The 20,202-nt window shown below is 35.6% G+C and overlaps 1 protein-coding gene across 2 annotated transcripts in view; it reads left to right on the plus strand.

Annotated features, from left to right (window-relative positions):
* The window catches only part of LOC123868866 (lachesin-like), a 98,334-nt gene extending 82,953 nt beyond the window's left edge, over positions 1–15,381 (plus strand). The window contains exons 6-9 of one of the 2 annotated variants that reach the window (XM_045911507.1): positions 8,972–9,103; positions 9,993–10,112; positions 13,390–13,584; positions 15,151–15,381. In XM_045911507.1, the coding sequence (XP_045767463.1) occupies positions 8,972–9,103; positions 9,993–10,112; positions 13,390–13,584; positions 15,151–15,341 (638 nt within the window). In that variant the 3' untranslated portion in view covers positions 15,342–15,381. The remainder of the gene's footprint in view (positions 1–8,971; positions 9,104–9,992; positions 10,113–13,389; positions 13,585–15,150) is intronic. The other variant, XM_045911508.1, reaches the window with a different exon arrangement.
* The last annotated feature ends 4,821 nt before the right edge of the window (positions 15,382–20,202 follow it).

Consider the following 20,202-nt stretch of genomic DNA (forward strand, 5'->3'; position numbering starts at 1 on the left):
ATAAATTATGTTAATGAACAGTTTGGAAGCGCATCCGTTCATTTTCACGATTGCGTGGAGGTATTCCGTAATTTACATGCCTAATAACCCAATATTTCCTGTGGCTATAGTAGCTGTAGGTGCAGTTTAAAAATTACATAAAAACTAGCTGATGCCCGCGACTTCGTTCACGTGGATGTAGGTTTTTTAAAATTTCCGTGGGAACTCTTTGATTTTCCGGGATAAAAAGTAGCCTATGTGCTAATCCAGGTTACAATCTATCTCCATTCTAAATTTCAGCCCAATCCGTCCAGTAGTTTTTGCGTGAAGGAGTAACAAACATACACACACACACACACACACACACACACACACACACACACACACACACACACACATACACACACACATACAAACTTTCTCCTTTATAATATTAGTGTGAATAAAAAAAAATGGTTAGTAAGCAACTGAATGTAATGCGGCTAATTTTGTTGTAGGTACGTACACAATCTCTAAACTAAATTGTATTGCTTTATGCTCCCTGTGGAAAACGAAGCACTAAAACTAGACCTGCCAATTTAGTTTAGAGATAGCGCACAACAGAATTGCCAGTTTATTCTACCACTAGTTGTGACTTGTGAGTAAACGAAACTCTAACAGTTTTTCTTTTATTTTATTTTTGGGATCTTTTAATCACTGTGCGATTATGCCCGATCCATAATAGCCTAATTAAACTTCGATCTATCTCAACTTAGTACATTACATAACTTAAGTTTCTATTATTATCATAATAAATACAAAAAGAGCTCTCGCGGCTGAGGAAAGTGCATTTTTATGAAAATATAACTCTTGAAACAAATTAAGGGAATAAAATAAACAGAATACCGAGTGATAAAGTTTGGACTACGGGGGCAAAATAAATTTCCGGTTTAATTTACTGTGCCTTCATTTCTTATTCTTAATTATTAATGAAGGTAATTCAAAGAACAAATTTACCGAAAAATGAATGCTCTTTTCTAAATGTTACGTACAAAATCAGTAAAGGATCTGTCCTGCCTGGATGTTGGATGAGTCATGTTTTTTTTATAATTCCGTTTATTTAAATTTTCACTCATAATATTATCTTATACAAGTGTAAAATAAAAATGTATAACACCCCCGACAAGTGAAGGTTACAGTAACTAGAAAAGAGCTGATAACTTTTAAACGGCTGAACCGATTTTTTTGGATTATAGCTAAGAACACTCTCGATCAAGCCACCTTTCAAACAAAAAAAAAACTAAATTAAAATCGGTTCAATAGTTTAGGAGCTACGATGCCACAGACAGATACACAGATACACACGTCAAACTTATAACACTCCTCTTTTTGGGTCGGGGGTTAAAAATGATTACACTCTTGGTTGTAAATAATATTGTTGAAGCATACGTGTATAAAATTTAGCTATGGTTCAGATTTGGATGTTTGCAATACAAATAGTTCTATTTTCATTTTCACATTTCAGAGTTCAACGTTCATAATAATTTTATGTAAAGTCCTTTGTTCGATTTTGCGTTAACAACAATAGCATCACTGTTTTATTCTATAAAATCCGTAAGTATACAATAACGTATATTAACTGTATTACAGTAATCGCCGTTTCTAATTTATCCTAATAATACCTGATACCTATTAAGTAATTATTAATATAAGTGTTTGTTATTTACGTTTACATAAAGATAGATAGCCAAATAGACATATACTTTTCATACATTAGTAAAATTACGCCACCAGGTCCCAAGTTGGGACCTGGTGGCGCAACCCAAGGCAGATCCCGAAACCCCAAATCATTATTTAGGGTTCCGTAGCGAAGGGTTGCCAACAGGACCCTATTACTAAGCCTTCGCTTTCCGTCCGTCCGTCTGCCATCGGACTGCATCTCGTGAACCGTCTACCTATTGGTAGAGAGTTGAATTATTTACATAGGGTTTTTTTTCAATAGCCGCTATAACAACAAATAATAAAAATTCCATGCTTTACAAAAATAAAAAAAGTGTTATTTGTTTTACTACGGTACGGAACCCCTCGTGTGTGAGTCTGATTCGCACTTGATCGACTTTTCTTTATTTTCCTTTGACATTTATCGCAATCAATTATTACTATTCCGTAACGCAATACGAGTAGTATGTTATAGTTACACGTAACGGTTGGTTAAACCAAACGTGACGTGAGAGCGTATCATGCAATGGACCCTTCGGGAGTGACCCGAGGCTTTCTTCTACGTCTAAAGGCATCTTCGCAAACATATAAAACTAAACGACCCGAACTCCAATCGTATTCCTAGCACAAACTTGTTTAATGGGGTAACATAAGTCTTCTTATAACTAGGAATAATCCCAAACACCTGAAGTTTTTAAAGTCCCTGCGTTCAATCTCTTAATTGAGTCAATGACTCACATTATAAATGTGAAAGTGTGTTTCTTAGTTTGTCCTTCAATCACGCTGCAACGGAGCAATGGATTGACGTGATTTTTTGCGTGGATATAGTTATAGACCTGAAGAGTGATATACTATTCTTTATCTTAGAAAACTAAAGAGTTTTAAAGCCAAAATACACCAAGTCACGGGCAACACCTAGCTATGGATATTTTTATAATAGTTCTGCTGACCGATATTTAGTAGAGTAGATAGCCTAGCACCTCTACACCTTTTCATGGTGGGCTGATCACTGAAGCCTAAGGCCTACGCCACACTTGACGGAAATTCCGACGCTGAACTTGCGCGTTGGAACGCTAATACATGTTATTGCATATAAATGACTAAAGGACGGAACAGACGCTGAGGAAGAGCGGTCCGCGACGAAACGGTTGATCTTCCACGTAGTGTGCCCGTTATTAGTAATTTATATGCAATAACATGTATTGGCGGCTCGACGCGGAAGTTCGGCGTCGGAATTTCCGTCAAGTGTGGCGTAGCCCTTTTCATTCTGAGAGGAGACTTTACTCCCTATACTCAATAATGAAGGTTGGCGATGGATTGTGATGATATCAGCCGCCTCAGCCTATATCTATCTTTAGAGACTAACACGTTAGCCGTTACTGCTCTGAAAGAGGAATTCTTTTCACAAACAAATTGATGTACTTTACCAGTCTCGCGGTACATGACTCTACACTTATGAATAGGCATAATCCTAATGGAGGTACCATGTAAAATGCATTTAGATTATTCATATAGCAAAGAATGCGCTGTTCATACTTTCATAACGCAGCTATGAAATAAGGGGAAAATGTACCTACTACTTCTTTCTCTGAGGCCACACTAACTAATCTACACCTACTAATAAAAAAAATACCTTTGAAAAGTATAAAGGTGCCCACGCACTCGAACTGAACTGCAGCTGAACTGCGCGTCGCGGCAGCACCCTGCACGATATTCTCTCCAGTTCCACTGCAGTTCAGTTATAGTGCGTGGGCACCTTAATACTCTTTTAGGGTTCAGTACGATAATAATGTATTGGTCACAGCTCACAAACTAGCTAATCGTCGTTTTCGAAAGTATTTATTGTTTAAATACAATGTAAATAATAAATATTAATTCACAATAGTAAATATATAATATATCGAAATTTTGAACCAACTGAAATTCTTTTTTGAGTAATCAATATTCAATTTTGAATCAACGTTCTACACTAAATACATACTAAAATTTCAGTAAAATTTGATTGCTTAGGAGAGAACCTACATTCGTAATTTTAAGATTCTAGACAGAGCACTGACATTAGTCAGTTAGTCAGTTTCACCTTTTACATTGAGATTTTTACAGATTTATTTGGAATTTCTTCTCTTCAGGGGGTTTACGTTGCAAAAACAAAATCTGAAGTTTCTAGCGGTTTGCGGTTTAAGTACGTAGGTTATTGATTTCTCAGTCAGTTAGTTTCTTCTTTTATACCTACCATAGTTCAAATCTACAGTAGGTACCACTAAATCCCCAACCGTTAAATATTGTAAGCTATGTTTAATTCAGCGGAAAAGTACTACGCTATCGCGGAAATCAACGGATGCGCTGCCAAACCGTCATTAGCATAATTTATTGCGGCCAACAGTGCGGGCTTAAGGCTTGACACACACATGCCACATTTTAACGACAGTTGAACTACAGAAAAGTCTTTTTTTAGGAGAATACAAAACTATTACATAATTATTATAGTATAACAGTATTCTAGTCTCCTTAGAAGACGACTTTTCTGTATAGTCATAGTCTGCCATGCTGTCCCAGTGCGGGTTGGGGACTAAATAAATAATGATTATATTGTTACACAATTTATTATTAAATAATATTTTCCATAAGATGAATCTAATGAACTCTACATTATACTACTTGAAACAAGAGTCTAGACTCTAGGTCAACGCAATAAATTCTACTTACTTTAATTTACCTTTACAGAATTCCGTATCCGACCGTCCGTCTGCTTGTCTGTCTGTAATGCAATAACTTAACTTACCTTGTTAACTATACCTTAACTATAACTTAACTTGTTATTGTAAAATGTCATATGCTAGTCCATAATTATGTAGGTATCTAGTAATGAATTTATATTGATTGGTTTGTAGTGAATCTACTGTATGTACGTATGTATGTATGAATGTGCGCCAACAAACGATGACTACAACACTTGGTGATTGTAAAGTGTAAGCGACAATAGCTACCAAGTAAGTCGTAAAGCTATTGACAACAGTTCGATCGTAGTATCGTGGATATAATAATTACGGCTCGTCTGAGGCAAGCCTTAATTTTATGTAGTCACTGTTCAACAGGGAAAGGTCGTGTAAATTCTACCACGTATTTTTTATGATCGCTGGATAGGTACGGTCCACTTTAATAATGTCATAACCACGATAGCAGCCCTCGATAAGGCAGCATAAACACAGGTAACCTCGAACGTGTAAATCTGATTTAGGTACGCATAAAGCATCCTTGACGTCATCACTTTTACCAACCGTGCCCATCTAAATTCTAAATCAACTTTTATGATGCATTTCCAGTAGCTAGTGCAATCTTCTATCGAAGTCCATCTGCATTTTGCCAATATTCGCCTCCGCTTTTCAAATCTCTAATTATTACGCGGCTAAATACCAACCTCAATTTTGCGCTCGCTTTTCCTATGAACATTGAATACATACATCATAGTAATTACACTGCTTTCAATATGCTCTTTGAAATCATGCCAAGCCAAAACTAAAATTCTCTAGGATAGTGAAAAAGTTTGTTCTTGAATTATCAAATAACTTTTTGTATTAAAAATCGTATACAATAATATTATGTTCTGTCCATCTGCCTGCTGTACAGTTTCTATTAAGAATTGAGTGTATTTCAGGCTATACACATAATATTTTTTCAATTGACAAAATCTATTGTAGGTAAAATAGATACGAAAGATTTTGTATCCAAATAAACCGTTACAAGTGCTTTTGAATCGTCAAGTGAATCTACCATATTGCGTAGGATTACGCCGGGCGCGTAATTAAATTATGTACTTACATAGTTTACCTACCCACTCGTTTACAGATATTTATAACTAGCTGACGCCCACGACTTCGTCCGCGCGAATTAAGATTTTCAAAAATCCCGTGAGAACTCTTTCATTTTCCTGAATAGGTAAATAAAAAGTGGCTCATGCATATAAGTCTATGGGCTTATGTCACTCCCAGGTATTCAACTACATCCATGTAAAAATCAGGTCAACCCGTCACTCCGTTCCGGCGTGATTGAAGGACAAACCAATAAACCAACAAACAAACACACTTTCGCATTTATAATATGAGTAGTGATAATTCAGATCCTATAAATAAAACTCGATTTCATAAAGTATAATTTACATGAAGTAGAGTAATTTGAAACTTATAGCTATTTAACTCCTACGTGAAAGTGTTCAAAGCCAATTTATTAATTTTCCCCCTATCGGGAAAGTACCTCTTGTATTAAATTAAATAATTAAACCAGTTATCGTGGTGAGTTCGTGATTTTTGTGATTCCTCTTCATTGGAGTGCTCTCAATCCTTTATTAAGCTGAGATTGATTTGTAACATTTTGATGTAATGTATCGAGTTTTTACCCGACCGCGGTAAAGCCAAAAGGAAGGGTTATGATTTTAGCAGTCTATGTATGTATGTATGTATGTTTATGGGTATGTATGTGGGTATGTATGTTTGTATCCAGATTCTGTGTGTTCCACCGTAGCGCCTACACTACTGGGCCGATTTTGATGAATGAGGTGTCAATCAATTCATCGTAAAAGTCCGGGTGACATAGGCTACATTTTATAAGAAAAAAATTGACCAAACGGATGTTATATGAAAAAGGTGGGGGTCTCAAATTTTTTATTTTTGCTATTGTATCGAGTGGGGTGTCAAATGAAAGAGGAAACAATTCTGAGTTCTTAACTAACAACATTAAAATATACCAAGCGACAGAAAAACAATTTTACTATAATATTTCAGCGTTTATTAAGGCTAACTTGTATCTGAATAAATAAATAATGAATTCCAGCGTACCGTTTTTGAATTTCCATTTCAGTGGAGGGGTAGATCGACTCTATCTAGATCAATGGAAGATGCCAAATGCTAATTTTGTCGCGTAAAATCTCTAAACTGATAAGTCTACAGTTAAAAAGGAAAAAAGAACATTTATAGGATCACTTCGTTATCTGTCTGTCTGTCTGTCGCGTCATTAAAATAAATAAAATAAAATTACCCTAAATATTTATAGGGACCCCCATAGTCCATACGAACCCAATTTGGGTTTCCTGGCTCGTGCAAAGGCTAACTATGTAAATGGGAACCGTACTTACCTACTAATGTAGCTTCCAATTCCAAAGGATAAATTATTTGCAAATAATATTACGCAGGTATCGTGACATTTTAAGTTAATTATGTTTATTTGTAATTTAAGGTACAAGGACGAAAATATATTGCTAACTAGATGATACCCACGACTTCGTCCGCGTAGGTTTAAGCTTAGGTATTTCCAGAAAAGAAGCCATGTTACTTTCCAGATATTTAACCAGGTTTTAATGATTCTATGTAAGAAATCACAGCAATCCGTTGCTATGCTACGACGTGATAGAAGAACAAACCAATAAACAAACACACTTTCGCAAATTTTATAATGTGCATAGTGACAATAGTTCCTATTAAATGGAAATCTTAAAAATTAATGAGTCTAATTAAAGACTCTAGTCAATAATAATTTGTAAGGTAGATTGTAAATAATATAAACGACGATTGGCCATTTAGAAATAGCTTAAGAATTTAGGAGTATTAAGCATTTAAATTTAGTGCCTCTTTAAATTTATAAACCGTCGTCTTATTCTGTTCGCGGTTCTATTAAAATATTAAAAGAAAATTTCAATACTTAACCAACCGTCTCTGAGAGATCGTAATTTTCGTTCCTTCATTTTATCGAAGCACTTTTTACCCGTTCCTTTTTAAAATACGATGTTCGACAAATTCACTTAATGCCGCGTTAAATGAACCGTTTTAGCATAATAAAAGAAGCGATTTCAAAACGGACTACATCCCTATTGAATGGGAAAAGTGGCATTCGATGTCAACGCTTTGCTTTGGTCTCCAAAGATAATGAGTATTCTTTCACGCCTCGGCAATCCCAAAATTACGAATTTAAGTTAGGAAAGCACTATGTACCAACAAAACGTCGATTGTTTAAATACTGCTCGGTTTAAATGAACACAGAGGGATCTTCCGCCGAGTTTGTACGTTACTTTCATCATTAAGAGAAGCGTTTTCATGTTCCACTAAATTTCTCCTTTAAGTCCCGCAATAATTAAGAATAAAGAGTAGACGGTCTGAAAATTAAACTGGAAATTCTCTGTGTATTTTTAATCATCAAGTAGATACCTAGGTACCTTTTAGTACTTATATATTTTATTCTGTAAATTACGAGTAGGTCAACTCAGAACAACGGCAGAACGAAATTATTCAGTACAAAAAAAAAGCGACGCGAGTGTATTCTCTTGTATCAATAAATGAGTCTGGATAATAAAGGTATAATTTATCCCATTAAATATTCTATTTCTTTATTTTTGGATCAGGGGCTAAAATATCTATCATTTTTCAAACGAATAAATTCTGTTGTCTTTTATATTTTACGAATTGTGAAATAAAATGCTTTATCCTTTTTTATTCAAATATTTTGGATTCTTTTACGTCCTTCGTGCGTGCCTCTATAAATTAGGTCCGAATTATTTAAATTCTTCATTGTTTTATCGGAGCCGTGGGTAACTTTCACGTAAAAAATTATTTCATGTAATTCTGCTAAAACTGTATACATTTCAAGTAACGACGCAACGTTTTTCCGCCCAACAATGACAGATGTAGGTATCTAAAAAAATTAAAAGTATGATAGTGTCTCATTTGTTATATTTCCTTCGCATAGCTTTCCTATACTTCTACTAATATTGTAAAAGCTTAAAAAAAACGAGTCAGCTTTGAGCTTTCACAACGCTCTACCTGTGAGCAGTCAGACGATGTACCGCTCCGAGAGTACGCCTAATCTGAAAACGCTCTTGGTCTGTGAGGTTGCTTGGTAATAAGATAATACTGGCTTGCCACAGTGCGTGATAACGCGGACCGACGTACCATGGGAAGTGTATATGTGGTCGCGCAGACAGGTCGTCGTCATCGTCGTCGGAGCCTTGTGCGCGGTGCGCGGGTGTCAGTTGTCGTTGTCCATGCGTGATAATCTGGAGAATTACGCACCATGGGAAGCCAGTATAAGCTGATTCCTTCGTACAATAGGCTATGACGTTCTAACTATGCTCAGCACCAACAATTAGATGTTTTAAATATTAGTAGTTACATATATATGAATTCGGTAAACTATGTATTTGTAACTTCTGACTCGGTATGCGATTTGGCGTTGCTGTAAGCAGGCCGAGGACATTCTAAGACTAATAAATCAATAAATCAATAATTTTGACAAGTTTCCTTTGTTCCAGTGGTCGAAACTCACAAAGGCGAAGTTCTCGAGTTGTCTCATGTGCAAAGGAACGACATGGGAGCGTACTACTGCATTGCGAGCAACGGCGTACCGCCCACCGTCAGTCGCCGATATCACGTGCAAGTGCATTGTAAGTCTGCCTTTAAGGACAAACTGACACGATTTATTTCCTTAATTCATGCGACCTATGACGAATAATTAAAAGTCGCGCGTGTTTTTGGTCTATTCGTTCCCAAGATCCAAATAACACCTGACGTCCTGAACCATCTCATTCCATTGTCAAATCTAACATCGCCATAATATAATCAGTTTAGGTTTAGTTGTATATTTTATATTTTAGGGTAATAACATTTTAGATATACAATACTTATCCTACAGTCAACATCAGTCCCTTAAATATAGTTGGCATCGCTGCCGCTTGGACCTCAATTCAATCAATCAATCAATCAATTTATTTATTTGCTGATACAGGTATTACAGGTGTAATTATAAAAATAGTCCAGCTGTATCACGCCAAGCTGGCATGCAAATACATTAATTCAAAATAGTGAATAAACAAATTATATTAAAAGTAAAATTTTCGTTTGTTTGAAATAAATGATGTTATACAATAAAAGCAATTTACAATTCTGAATACTTAATATTAAAAAAAAAAATAAAAAAATAAAAAAAAAATAAAAAAATAAAAAAAAAATATTACAGGTCTTAAAAAATATTACAAGATTACATAATAAAACAAAAAAGTCATCTTAGATATTCATCAACACTATAAAAGGTATTCTTAGTTAAATACCTATTAAGGCCACCCTTGAAAAAAAAAAAAGTAGGTACCCTTAGTACGCGACAGGTCGAGAATAGTCGAGATGGTAATCGAGGTATACGGTATAAAGCCACCGCCTCACATACCCGCACTTTACCCGCGCTAACCCAGTGCGGGGGTTGTGCCGGTGTGCGGGGTGTCCCCACCTCAATTGCCATCTCGACCTGTCGCGTCCTATACTAACATTGTTTGTTCGCAGTTATTCCTCAAGTGAAAGTGACAAACCAGCTAGTTGGAGCTCCTCTTGGTAGCGACGTGGAACTTCAATGCTATATAGAAGCCTCTCCTAAAGCTATGAACTCCTGGTCTCGTGAGGATTGTATGCATTTATATTTTTGTAATCATCATCATCATCAGCCTGTGGACGTCCACTGCTGGACATGGGCCTTCCCTAAAGAGCGGCACCACACCCAGTCCTCAGCCTTCCTCATCCAGCCACTTCCCACTAGCAGCTTTAGCCACACTACGATTGCTTATACCAGGTCTCCACTCAATGACTTTCCGGCTCCAACAGCCATCGCCTCTACTACAGGCATGGCCTATACCCACTGTCACTTCAGCTTGCTAATAGTTTGGCCTACGCCAGTAAGTGATGTTCTAGCTAAAAAATAATCATTCATTTATAAGACAAATACCGTCCTACCGTGATATCAACGAAAGGAAGTTTCAAATAAATATTCTCTAAATACAGGGTGGTCAAAAAGTCGTGGATCAAACAAAATAGGGAGATAGAGGAGGTCATTTCCAGCAAAAAATATTTCTACAGCATAGCCTTATTTAAATTGCCCTAAGAGTTATGAATATTTTTGAGATTTTTAACAAAATACCAGATTCTCTTACAATTAGACTAATTTAAGAAAAATGAGATAAAAGATAATAAAACAAACGATGCTGTGTCATTACTAGATAATGTATCAGCACTAAAAACCTTCTACTGAGGCTCTGGGTGCCAAATTACAAGAGCAATTAATTTTTTTCCAAAACTTTTAAAGCGTTACCAAAAATTAAATGTCACTTTAAAAGCGCACTGTGAAAATAAAATGTACTACGAAAAAGTGACCCTGTATCAGAAAAACTTGCTGATTTAATGCCAATTTAAATGAGGTATAACACATTACTCTTTGTTTCGTAATTCTGGTATTATAATCGTTTTTTCATATCAAGGTGCAAATTTCAGTAGATTAGTTTAATTCAAAAAAAAATTGAAAATTATCATGCTGCTTGTTAAACTGCTAGTTTTTTGTACGTTGGAATGCTAGAAACATCACTGTGCTTGTCACACTTAAAATTTGTGAAAAGAATAGAAACTCTTCACTACCACCTCGTGCCAGAACCACCCAGAACTACCCAGAACGCCCGTCTTGCAAGTAGTTCATCTTTTCTAGGAAACAAAAGGATAAAGAAACTATGCCTCTCGTTCACACTAATCATCATTTCTATTTGCATTGTTGGAATAAGGAAGGATGTGAAAGAGAGGCATAGTTTTTTTATCCTTTTGTTTCCTAGAAAAGAGGGCGTTCTGGGTAGTTCTGGCACGTGGTGGTAGTGAACAGTTTCTGTTCTTTTCACAAATTTTAAGTGTGACAAGCACAGTGATGTTTCTAGCATTCCAACGCACAAAAAACTAGCAGTTTAACTAGCAGCATGATAATCTTCAAAATTATTTTGAATTAAACTAATCTACTGAAATTTGCACCTTGATATGAAAAAACAATTATAATACCAGAATTACGAAACAAAGAGTAATGTGTTATACCTCATTTAAATTGGCATTAAATCAGCAAGTTTTTTTGATACAGGGTCACTTTTCCGTAGTACATTTTTTTTTCACAGTGCGCTTTTAAAGTGACATTTAATTTTTGGTAACGCTTTAAAAGTTTTGGAAAAAAATTAATTGCTCTTGTAATTTGGCACCCAGAGCCTCAATAGAAGGTTTGTAGTGCTGATACATTATCTAGTAATGACACAGCATCGTTTGTTTTATTATTTTTTATCTCATTTTTTTTAAATTAGTCTAATTGTAAGAGAATCTGGTATTTTGTTAAAAATCTCAAAAATATTCATAACTCTTAGGGCAATTTAAATAAGGCCATGCTGTAGAAATATTTTTTGCTGGAAATGTCCTCCTCTATCTCCCTATTGCGTTTGATCCACGACTTTTTGACCACCCGTATAAATTTTGATTAGGTAAGTAATAATATACATAATATAAGCAAGGAAGCACTCTCGATATTAGATATTTTCTCGATTCAAATTTTCAAGTAATATCTACATGAAAATACGGCTACAGAACGAAATGCAATTTTACGAGTATGTATTGTGTACATATCCACCAAAGATTTATTAACATGAACCGGGAAGAAATCAGATAAACGAGAATAGATGGCTTCTGCTGTACGAGGACACAAGATTATATGAGAGTGGAGCGATTAATCACGAAACAAAGCAAAATCTATGTAATTAATGATATCTTCCTCAAGCAACACATGGAGCACGGAATAGCATTATTAAATATTCGCTCAGAGTATACTTGGAACAGCGCCAGATAATGAGTAGAGTTAAGGCATCCACCCACTTGAAAAGAAGATGTCTAACTGTTGGACAAAAACGATGATAGAAGACTGTTCGACAGGAAAGACGATCGGTTGACGATGATGTTGAGAATGACCTCAAAGTCAAGTTACCTTTAAAAAAAATAAGCAGCCATTGAAAAAGATAGTAAAACAAGTAGCCAGATGATTTTATAGAGCCATCCTTTCATTCCCTCGTTGGTTTTAAAGCTTCAGCAGTTGTTTTCCCCCGTGTCGGTAGCTACTGCCTTGACATAGTCTACGAATCCGTGTTGGGTCCAGTCTTTCTTCAATGGATCCCACCAAGTGTTGGTTGGTCGACCAGGTCTCTTCGAAGCTGCTATTGGAACACCACTAAGGTTGTGTTTTCCTCCTCTCTTCGCAAAATACGGTCCATATTTTGCGTACAAATCCATATCCATTGCCTCAGATAAAGGAAAATTGCTACCTAATTTGCAAGATAATACTGGCCTACCAAGTGGGCGAGAATCGTTATTCAAACAAGATTAACGCTGCCCTGGTGAAATCTCGAGCCCTTCGATCAGTTATAATTGAGCTATTAGCCGTCTATCTGAGACTAATTCTGAAAATCTATTGAAACCAATAGCTTCTGTTGGAAATGGTATGAACGAAGTTTATGCGTTTATGCCCTTTTTTTCTTATTGATCCTGAAAGTAAGTGTGGGCGAAATGTTTTTCGGGATTCTTTTTAAAGCTGATCAGATTGAATATGTAAAATGTAGGCTAAGGTCTGGGATTTTGAGACCTCATTTACTTAGCAAAATATTGACATTGTTAAGAAGATATTTTAGTAAGGACTTTGTAGTTTATTGTGATATAAAAGAATCTTTTCTTGTAATACCCAAGTTCCCTAATTAGTGTATGTCTAAGTTCTTTTCCTACCTGGCAAGGTAAAGGTTGCCTGCTTTGAGCGATAAAGCTGTCTTTGTATACAATTGCTTTTAGTTTACTTGTGTATTTTCTTGATTTGTGTGCCACAAAGACTTTCTTTCCCTTTATTTAACAGTATCAAATTTTGCAGCGCTAGTGAGCGACAAATTGCTGGAAAATCCAAAATTCCGCATCACGGAAACGTCGGTGAACGAGTATTCTTTATGGATGAATCTCACGATAAAGTCGCTAGCACCAAGCGACTACGGGACCTACGTATGTGCATCTGTGAATGCGCTGGGGAAGATGGAGAGCCAAGTCAGCTTACACAGTGAGTCAATATTTAGCTCTTTCTTTTTTTAGACCTTAAGAAAAAGTTTTTTCAATCGTCGAATAACTTTTATATGAGGAATAAGTTGACGTTTTTACAGATTTCCTATTCAAAAACTGTCAAACCCTCTTATTTATTCCTTAATAATAAAAGTTATTTAATGATTGAAAAATCGGCCCTTGTAGGTTAATTTTTCCTCCGACATGATGATCGGAGACTTTTCTTTACAGTCATAATTCCTCATTGCTGAGGTTCTGTCTCCTTTCTATTAATCACATAATAGTAGGAGCTCTCTTACCATTCGTCTTGCCGAGAACTGCGCAGTCCAAACTTTAACAGCTTTCGGAACTACGCGGTATACCGTCTTGCTGTTCACACGCACGCACTTAACTGCGCAAACTGGCTTGTGCCGGTATAGTATATTTCATTACAAGTGCGGAAAGGCTGTCATTGCAAAGAGTTCCGACAAATGTCTACCCGAGCCGAGGCGTAGCTGAAGGCGAGGGTTGACAGTCGGAACGAGTTGCAATGACGGTTCCGCACGTGTACTGAACGACTATTTTTAATACAGTTGCGAAAAAATGAAGCAATTTAATAAAATAATAAAAACACAATAAACTCAACTAACTTAATTTAATTTAATTTAAAACAACTTTATTGTTAATAGATATAAAAAACTAGGGTCGAAATTACTCATTTTAGGCAACCAACAACTAAACTCGCAAAGAAAATTTCTGAAAAATGGCGCCAACCGTAGAATATAAGCAGAGTTTTATTTTTCTTCACCCATTCTGGTAGGCAAAGGGAACTATGCCCATACAGCCAAGTCTTCAGTAGAAGTTTTTTATTGATATGAAATGAAAATGAAATTTAATGAGATGAAATGAAATGAAACCTAATCAAACTCATTCAATCAAATCATTAAATCTGATATTGAAACATATTAGTAGCTTCTTATTAGAAATACGCATTTGCATGAAGCATAAAAACTTCTATGAATTTTTTTAGTAAAAACTTCATGGTTGGTTTTTCTTTTTAATATTTTGACAGTTGGGAAAGAAAAAGCACGAGTGCGGGAAAGGTAAAGAAAAAGCACGAGTATGTAATAGCCCACATCCCGAACGCTATACGTCCCTGCAATGCGCCACTTTTTGAGCAACTGTATTAAAAAAGTCTTAAAGCCGGTAAAGGTAAGATGGAACGTGTAGCCGGAGCTTTAGGTTTTACAGTTATTTTATCAGATGTCAGTAAATAAATGACAGTAAATAATAAAGTAATAATGTCAGTAAGTAAATGTTTTATTTTCCTTTATTCATATTGTATTTACGTTACGTACTCAAAACGTTCCATAAAGTAACGGTAAGTTACGTTATTCAAAACTAACTTAAGTCTGCGATTTCGTCTGTATGCATTGAGACTTCTTAAAGATCCCGTAAGAATCTTTTCTGTTTCCGGCGAAGTCACCTTACAACGTCTATTGTAGCACTAATTTTAGTTCATAGAGGACGATTTTTGGTTGAAATAACACCTATAAATACTAATTTATTTCAATGTCATTGTCATTAGGGCTAGAGCTCAGCATGAATGGTTATGCGGACGAGCCCATGGTGTCAGGCGCAGCGTGGCAACGAGCAAGGAATCTTCCAGCGCGCGCCCGCCCCGCTGCATCTCACGCACACCAGTACTTGACGCAACACCTACCACCACAGTTGTACGCACTGTTGTTAACAACACTGCAGTATGTGCACACTTTTTAAACTGGCAGAATTTTATATCATACTAGAGGATGCCCGCGACTTCGTCCACGTGGATATAGGTTTTTAAAGATCTCGTTGGAACTCTTTGATTTTCCGGGATAAAAAGTAGCCTATGTCCGTTCCCGGGATATAAGCTACCTCTATACCAAATTTCGTCAGGATCGGTTAAACTGTTGTGCCGTGAAAAGGTATCAGACAGACAGACAGACAGCCACACTTTCGCATTTATAATATTAGTATTAGTATGGATTAATATTTTGATCAGCTATGTGAGCGGTTTCAGACTGGCGTTTTTTTTTCTGCTGGTAGGTAATAGGTACGCTCATTTTGGCATACGCGATTCAATAAATCGACCACGCGTGGACATCTCATTCATTACAATATTTATGTCCGCTCGAAGCAGTCAGTAACCATATGGATTCTGACGCAGAAATGGCTGGAGTGCACGCGTGACAAAAGGTGCGCTTTAGCGTGTGCAAAGATAAGTTTATTTATACGCGCGAAAAAGCGAATCTGATACCGCTCTAATGGCATAATTTTGGTTCAATGTCATGGGATATGTGTACCTACAACGCTAGGAAGAATACATTTATAAAGCTGTGTTAATTCATCTCTCATACATACCATTTCACATTTTTAATTGTTAGTTATTCAATATCATAATATTCATTTATTTAGATTTACGAGAATATCGTAATCAAAGTCTGTATATAATAAAATTGTCATCATTAGCATTATTTAATTCATAAATAAATGGTAATGAATAATGACATTAATATATAAATTGTTATGTAAATACTAATCCTCTTTACTGCCAGATACTTTGATAATGTAAGTAATAGACAAATATAGTGAAACATGTTAATAATACCAAATAATATTATTTTAAATGTAGTGCAGCTAAAAAAAATCATTTTGTTTAAATGATTTATTTGAAAGAATAATTAAAAAATTTACAGCAAATATTTGAATTTTATGTAACAAATTATTAATCATTTTAATGCTCTATTTCTTTTGTTTTTGTAATATTTTATTATATTGTGCAATAACTGTCATACTGTGCTTCCTTAAGTTGTATTCCTGCTATAATATTAATTTATGTAAATAATTAATTGTTTACTTATAAGAAAACATAAAAATAAATTAAGTATCTTTCATTTAACCTAAACATAGATTTTCCATCCAACGTACTAAAATACCAGTAATGAACATGTTAAATAAATGTGTTAAATTCTAGTGAGACGTAATATTCACTTTATACTATTAAAATTAACAAAATATTCAATACAGATTAGTGTAAGTCCACTTAGATACTGTGAATTTCAATTTAAATATACATACATATTAATAAAGGCGAATACACAAGTTAATATATTAACTATCAAAAATATCCTACAAAGTGCTATACTTACGATATTACTTGTGAAATTTTGTGGAATCCTCTCAAAGTTTTCTCGAAGTTTGACAGTTTTATCGTGATGATATCTTGATGTAGTGTGTGTTCGCCTTCAGAACTTTCTGGTTGTTTCAATACTTAACTCGGAATCTTGTGCTAATAAGTATGTTACGTTGACTTTGACAATAAATGTGTAATTTACAAACTGGTGTAAAGTTAAAATAAAATTCCGAAAAGTGATTGTGTGTTTTAGACTTTCAAAACCCCATTTACTTAAACTTTGCAACCCCTATAAATACATTGTAGGCTATGTTGAAACTTGAAAGGTGCACTATTTACTTACAAAGAATTACCTACCACCAGACAAGATCATAAATAGTGGTACACACATATCATAGGAACGGCATTCCGAATCAGTGGTAAATTATTTGACGATTCAAAAGCACTTGTAAAAGTTTATTTGAATAAAAATCTATTCTATTCTATTCTATTCTATTGCCGGTCCACTACTGAGCACGGGTCTTCACTCAGAGTGAAAAGGGTATAGGCCATGGTCCACACCTCAAGTCAAGTGATTCAAGTAGTTTAGACCGTGTTCCTGGGGATAACTTTAGATGCAAAGCTTCAATGGAACGCCCATATAACAACACTTGCTGGTAAACTCAGCTCTGCTGCTTACGCTGTTAGAAAGATTCGACAGATAACTGATGTGGAAACTGCAAAAATTGTATATTTTGCCTATTTTCACAGTATTATGTCTTACGGAATCTTGCTATGGGGTAAAGCGGCAGATATTGGAAAAATTTTCGTTTTACAAAAAAGGGCAATACGCGCAATCTATAATTTAAAACCGCGCGATTCCCTACGAGAGAAATTTAAGGAAATAGGTATTCTTACAGTAGCTTCTCAATATATTTACGCTAACATAATTTTTGTACGACAAAACATTCATAGTTACAAAAAAATCGGTGATTTCCACGACCGGCAAACTAGAAACCGTGATAGGCTCGCATATCCTACGCTCCGCCTCAGGAAAGTTGGAAAATCGTTTGTGGGAATGAGTGTAATATTTTATAATAAAATTCCACAATCAATTTTAGACTTGCCTTTACACAAGTTTAAAAAATCTATTAAAAGTATGCTCCTGAAAAAAGCTTATTATACAATCGAAGATTATGTAAATGACAAAAAAGCTTGGATTTGATGCGCTCCAGCAATACACGGCGCTGCAATTGCTTGTATACAGTATGGCATATTATTGTAAATTGTACATTTGAAAAGAGCAACCGCCGAGTTTCTTGCTGGTTCTTCTCGGTAGGAACAGCATTCCGAACCAGTGGTAGATTATTTTGACGATTCAAAAGCACTTGTAAAAGTTTAATTGAATAAAAATAATTTGAGTTTAATTTGAGTTTGAGTTTGAGTTTAATTTGATTAAGGCAAGTTTCACCATCTCCAGATAAACTTTATGTAACGAATAATTTTGACGATATGACAGTTCTTGCATTGAGAATCTGTCAAATGTCAAAATTATCCGTTAGGTTTTTATCTGGAAGTTGTGAAACAGACCCTAAATATAGTGTAAATTGATGAAAATGTAGTCAATATTTATCACTACTTCAGTTTCATTGCATGCCATTTGGAAAAATTGGCAACATTTGCTCGAAATGGGATTTTAATGTCCCGACCAATATTCCCGTAGGTTAAGCGTAGTCCAAAAGAAAGCTGGGACAATGACGAATGGCCGGCGGCCGCTAATGCATTTTTCGTGTTGCACTTGAATTAATGCGTCGACGTTTTATTCCAAAGGTCCTTTATAGAGCTAACTAAAGGGAGGCTTAGAAAAGAAATTGGACCTTATTCGTCTTGCCTGATAAGTATTTCTACTGTGCCTGGATTAAAATGTTTCGTTTATTCTCAACTTAAATTTCATAAGTAAGAGTAGGACAAAAGAATACTAGGTATACCTATCTAAACTAAGCTGATTCTTAGTTATTTAACGTACTCATGGGTATGAGTACATTACAGCAGATCTTTAGTTTTTAAATTTTATAACTAGTGAATGGCGAGTCGCGAATATTTAAAGTAGGTAATAAACTTACTTATAATACTTATAACTTGCAAATAATAATACTAACAACTTAACTTACCACTAACATATACTAATATCAAGCAATATTTAGCATCATAATTGATAGTTGAATTACTTGACCTAAACATTGCACTTACACAAAACAAAATCATCCTGTACCAAAGTTATAAATCACACACGAAGTAGTGTTAGTAAGATATCATATTACATGAAGTAGTGTGAGTGAGCGTCAACTGGTTTTACCACGTCTTACGCTATTTGCACCATCCTACCTACCAACTTTTTTTTTTATCTACCTACATATATTCATAATTCTTATTGATAACCCATATTTAGCCTAATGTTGTTAGTTTATAAGTTTAGTAGTAAGTACTAGGAGAAATTGTTATACTAGATTAAATTATTGCTACGTGCACTACACATTGTCGACGACACCTATAACAGGTGTGCGGAAAAACTGATCAAGTTTATGTACACACCTGTTTTGTAAAATTTGTAAAAATTTGTTCCTAAATAAATAAATTATTATTATTATTATTATTATTAGGTATCTCATACTAATAGGTGCATAGTAAAATAATCTTATGTATTTTTATTAGCAGGTATAAGATACTAAAGGTATGTAAGTAGGTATTTAAACATAAATAGGCACACTTACCTAGATGGGACGGTTGATATTCAGTCAAGCCGCATTTTCACTAGGGGACATTTGTTGCGCGACTCTGTCGCTCGACACGAAATTCACGTGTCCCGCGCCATGTCGCCCGACGTCGTCCGACGTTGCTTGGGATATTTACGTGTCGCGCAACTTGTCGCTAGTCGATGGTCTGCGAGCGTCGACGCGCGCGACCTTCGTGTCCCTCGACAATTGCCGGACAGGCTTTGAGTGGTGAGAACGTGTGTCGCTTTGTGTTCCACTGCACTGAACAGCACTACTTCCTCGGGCGACATACTGATCACGACTGGCCAATGAGAACGAGTCATATGTCGCGGGACATTGTCAGAGACAACTACGTGAATGTCGAACGACAAGTATCTGCGACATGTCGCCTAGTGAAAATGCGCCTTCATTTAATATTTAGAGCCTCAATAGCTCAACCGGTAAAGATTGAAAACCGAAAGGTCGACGGTTCAAACCCCGCCCGTTGCACTATTGTCGTACCTACTACTAGCACAAGCCTGACGCTTAGTTGGAGAGGAAAGGGGAATATTAGTCCTCTGCTGAACTAGATTTTCCTAGTATACATCACCGCTTATCAGAGAATAATATTCCCAAGTATGAGTAATATTCAATAAATTGAGGAATCCGTTGTATGTATCTAGGTATACGGTTACAATATAAAAACTTTGATACGAGAAAGTTTTAGCAGAAA

The sequence above is a fragment of the Maniola jurtina genome, chromosome 10 (genome assembly GCF_905333055.1).
Source record: "Maniola jurtina chromosome 10, ilManJurt1.1, whole genome shotgun sequence".
In the NCBI taxonomy this organism is placed as follows: domain Eukaryota; kingdom Metazoa; phylum Arthropoda; class Insecta; order Lepidoptera; family Nymphalidae; genus Maniola; species Maniola jurtina.